Raw genomic sequence first — 4,607 nt, 5'->3', positions numbered from 1 at the left:
TGGGAAAGCTCCCGCTGTGGTCTTGTTTATTGAGTGAGGATGCAGAGAGAGGTTTGTGGCTCCACGTGTGTAATTCATGTAGCTCTGCGTACACAGGTTGATTATAACATATTCTTTTTAGCAATGAGAGTCCACACACCTCCACCCCTAGTAAGAGGCAGAGAAAGAAGCATCACTTGATGGCCCCTGCACTATCAAGGATGTCCATCAAGTGGAACACTTTCAGAACACTTTAATCGATATTCGTTTCAACACACATTGTGAAATGTATACGGAAATATGAATACAAAAGCATGTAGCTGAAACTAAGTAAGTTGATATAATGCAACTTGGATACATATTGTATTACCTGTGGCAAATGGCAGTTTAATGTCAGTAAAATAATCTTTGTCTCTACAGAGAAGAGCTGCCACATATAGAAGAAGGCATTGAAGTTTTGGAGAGCACCATGGATGCTTCTGAAGGCCTTGAGAGCAGGTACATACGGTCCATCACTAAACATGAAATAGTAGCTGCACCCCTCTTGTTTGTTTTACATTTGTGAAGTTGTTTTTTAGGGGAAGAGGTAGTGGTAATCCGAAAACCTTGCCGCTGCTCCTCTAACTATCTGTCTTGGTTAGTTGTATCAGATGTAGGTGTGGAATCTTTAGCTGCAGGTAATTCCCCTGCTATAAAATTGTTGTCAGCGTCATAAGTGACAGTCTAAAAGTGTTGCTGTTCGCTGCTGCTTACTCACATTCCCTGGTCCGTGTTGTGATAATCCCATCTTTGTCCATAAAGAAACGAGTATATTTTCAAATAAATGTAATGTCCTGTAATCCAATTTCTTCAGCCGCTCAGTCGCTAAACCATCTTGTTGCAACACTTCATTGATGATAATAATAATAATAATAATAATAATAACAATAATAATAACAATAATCTTTATTTGTATAGCATGTTTTATACAAGAAATGCAGCTCAAAGTGCTTTACAAGAAATTACGTGCACCGAGTGCCTCACATGAAAAAAGACTTGATAATGATAATAAAGATGAGATAAAACAAAGTGAAAATACAATGCATACTTCAGTGGTGGTAATTTGAGACCTAATAAGCGAAAACTAAGGAGAAGTCAAAGCAAGTGGTCTAAAAACGTGACTTGTGGAAAATAAAAATGGACGTGGATTTTTATTAGACCTGTGGACTGCACCTACATGCTTCATGTGATAAGCTAATTAAAATCCACCTCTAATTAGGGCTCATTTCCACGTTTTTTACATGAGTCATGTTTTTGGACTACTGGCTTTGACCTCTCCTTATCAAGGAAGTGTTGCAACAAGATGGTTGCTCTCTCTGAGGCTGACCACATCTTTATAGCAGTCTATTATGATTCCTAGTATTTCCTAGTATTTCCTAATCTCAAATTTGACAGTATTGATTGGGGAACAGATGATAAAGAGGAAGAGGAAGCTGAGGGTGATAGCTCAGATGAGGAATATGTTCCTCGTCTTTGTGTATGGTATGTTATAATTCAATTATTACAGCTACTACGTCATGTTGTTCCAATGCGTCAGCTCTTACCAAACCAACCATCAGTGTCACCAAGTGTGTGCATAATGCTACAGAAAACTTGCAAAGTGTTATTATTTACAATAAAATTCAAAGTCACAGTTGACATTTTTTCCTCACTATGTACACACTCAATCCATGACCAAAATGAATCTCTATTTCCCTCTTTTAGTTTGAGCGAGGGATGCTTAGTGACTCAACCAGTATGTTAACTTTTAAATGTGATAATATATTAATATATTTCATGTCCTGACAGGATGGGTAGAACACTGCAAGCACCACCTTGCATTGACCACCTTGCATTGACCACCTTCCATTGGCAGCGAATGAGACGAGACGAGACGAGACGAGATGACATCCCTGACCTAGAGACTCCATGTGGAGTGCCAGTGCCTTCCCCCCTTTGAGGTCTCCATCACTTCCAGGGGTACAGCAAGCATCATGCAATGGGAGAGTAATTTTAACCACACTACGCTGCAACCAAGTTGTCGGCCTGTGTCAATTTCTTTGCATCGAAAATGGTTTTGTGAAACTTGATTATTAGGCTCCACAAGTTTTTGGCATATATACAGAATGTGAAGCACTTGTCATTTTATACTTGTATTTGAGAATGTTAATCGTGAAAGGAAGTTGTTTCCAAGTTGATGTACCCTTACACTTGCTGTTTACTCTCAGACCTGTCCTGAGCCATACTCCAAGCCTTTAGTTCAATACGGGATGCTAGCAGGGGATTTCATGTTGGCCACTAACATCTTGCTGTCTGGGAGCAACTATTCCTAAGTTGCTCTGCTTTTCAAATTTATGAACATGGGCATTGTGGACCACAGCTCTTACTACACTATCCAGGACACCCACTGTATGGACACCATAAAGGAGTGCTGGAATGAGAAAAGAGCGGAGATAGTACAGAGCCTACAAGACAGAGATGTTGCGATCATGAGTAAGGCGCACTTTTTGTTTTTTGCTGTTGTGCTCTAAAACATTAGCTGTATGTTGATATGTAAATTCAGTGTTCAGTAAATAGTGACATTTGTTTTTATTATCTATTTCAATAGCGGATGGAGGAATGGACAGCCCCGGGCACTGTGCCCAATACTGCACATACACCACCATGGAAAATGAGTCACGGGCAATCCTCTCCATCATCACCGGGTTGAAGGAGTCAGGGCTCCGTTGTAGCAGTCAGTGTGGTGATGTCATTGGTGTGCATGGGGGTGGCGTTGTTGCCATGGTTGCAGCAGGCAGCATGGTGACGTCATCAGTGTGCAGCGTCGGGTTGGCGTTAGACCCCTGGCCTCCTCTGCCTCTGCCTCTTCCCTGTCTGGTTCCTCCTCCCCCTCCTCTGCTGCCACCTCTTTCACTAGAACCTGCACTCTTTCCTCTCTCTGTCATTCCTCCTCTGGCTCTTCCTCTCCGTACTATGCCTCTTCCACCAGGACCAGGACCTGCCCTCTCTCCTCTCTCTGTTGCTCTTCCTCTCCATCCTTTTGTACCACATGGACCTGCACTCTTTTCTCTTCCTCCTCTCTCTGCCACTCTTCCTTTAGTTCATCCTCTCCACCCTTTGCCTCTTGTGGCACTGGCACCTGACCAGCCCTCACTGGCTTCACTTGACACCAGTGAGGGCACTTCATAACTGAGGTCTGCATCGGACTGCAACAAGGAAGAACAGTTGGTTACTACTCAGCACTCTGGTGCCATGCCATTAGTCTCTGATATGAAAGCCCGTTGTTCCAAAATACACATTCTCCCTTGATGCGCAAGTGATCATTTTAACCCAAACCATGATCTTTCCCTAACCCTACTCAAGTGGTTTTTGTGCCTAAACCTAAGCACTTTAACTACAGCGTTGTCTCACCATAAAACATCATTAATTTTTAACAAGCATGTCAAATACACTAAGATATTAAAAACACGACGGTTAGCCAAATTGGAGCGCCTAACCCTAAGTAACATTAATGGCAGTGCGTCATTATTGGTTATCAGACACTGATACTGTTTATTACCTGACAAGACAGACTTTATACATTAGTGAGGTCTTCTGCTAAATTCGGCATCTGATTTAATGAAATCACATGTTACAAATATTGTGTATTTGTAAAACCAGAGGTGTCAAACAGTAACACATCTTACTTGAATTAATTGCAAATGTACACATTAGCTGATCAACCTACAGTGTAGGACTTGTTCTCACTTGTCACTGTGAATGTTGTGCCCGTCTTGCGCTTGTGCAGGTTCAATGTCCTCAACCTGGCAAGCTGCGTGAGCTTCAACTCTGGGGAGGAGGGGGCAGGGGAGACAACTCTCTCCAGTATTTTGAATTTGGGCTGCAGTACCCGTTTTAAACGCTTGTTGTCAGTGTTACATAGTTCTCCTTTAAGTCAAAAGACTTAAAGGGGCCATACTATGAAAAACTCACTTTTTCAATGCTTGTGCATATATATTTGGGTCTCTGATGAGCCTTCTAACACACAAGCTGTGAAATAAGAGCACCCAGTCAGTTTAGTGTGGGCTGGCTTGCTCTGTACTCATGTGATTCAACAAGCCATTCAGATTTGATGCCCCTTCTCACATCACTAGGCTAAGCTAAACTAAGCTAAGCTAAGGGCAAAAATTTGTCTGTATTGTGGGGCTGGACCAGGGGACAGAGCTGCTGCTTGCCAACAGAAGGCTGCTGATCCCCAGCGAGCTCTGTGGGAGAGAGCAAGTCGGGGGACATAGCCGTTGCTTGCCGACAGACTGTTGCTGAGTCCTGGCAAGCTCTGCAAGAGAGAGGCGGCCGGGGAGCAGAGCTGAAGACAGGAATAAACACTCAATTCTGCTCAGATCTGGATCAGTTTACCTGCAGGAGGACTTTATTTTTTAAACTTTTGGGATTAAGTGGAATTATCTTCAATCTTGCTCCTCAACCTAGCAGGAGCTAAGACTGGAGTCACACACCACCTCCGCTGCTGTCATCAGTAATAAACATCTTGAAATGCTGATGAGTTTATATAATTTTAAGGTTACACAGTATGTAGATATCATTATGTTTAAATAATAACGTTGCTGCTGTAT

At 42.5% G+C, this 4,607-nt stretch overlaps 1 protein-coding gene across 1 annotated transcript; it reads left to right on the top strand.

Moving 5' to 3' along the window:
• The first annotated feature begins 230 nt into the window (after window positions 1-230).
• On the top strand, window positions 231-3,894 carry LOC121882719 (RNA-binding protein 12-like). Its single transcript, XM_042391142.1, has 4 exons — window positions 231-309; window positions 400-477; window positions 1,807-2,490; window positions 2,606-3,894. The coding sequence occupies exons 3-4, from the start codon at window positions 2,352-2,354 to the stop codon at window positions 3,184-3,186; spliced, it is 720 nt and encodes a 239-aa protein (XP_042247076.1). The 5' UTR covers window positions 231-309; window positions 400-477; window positions 1,807-2,351; the 3' UTR covers window positions 3,187-3,894.
• The last annotated feature ends 713 nt before the right edge of the window (window positions 3,895-4,607 follow it).

This window comes from Thunnus maccoyii, chromosome 17, assembly GCF_910596095.1.
Source record: "Thunnus maccoyii chromosome 17, fThuMac1.1, whole genome shotgun sequence".
Classification (NCBI taxonomy): domain Eukaryota; kingdom Metazoa; phylum Chordata; class Actinopteri; order Scombriformes; family Scombridae; genus Thunnus; species Thunnus maccoyii.
This window is presented reverse-complemented; position numbering and strand designations above follow the sequence as displayed.

Bases quoted from the DNA above. Each gene is read 5' to 3' on its own strand.
- LOC121882719 (XM_042391142.1), top strand. From the start codon at position 2,352: ATGAACATGGGCATTGTGGACCACAGCTCTTACTACACTATCCAGGAC. The intron at 2,491-2,605 runs GTAAGGCGCACT...CTATTTCAATAG, and splicing joins CAGAGATGTTGCGATCATGA to CGGATGGAGGAATGGACAGC.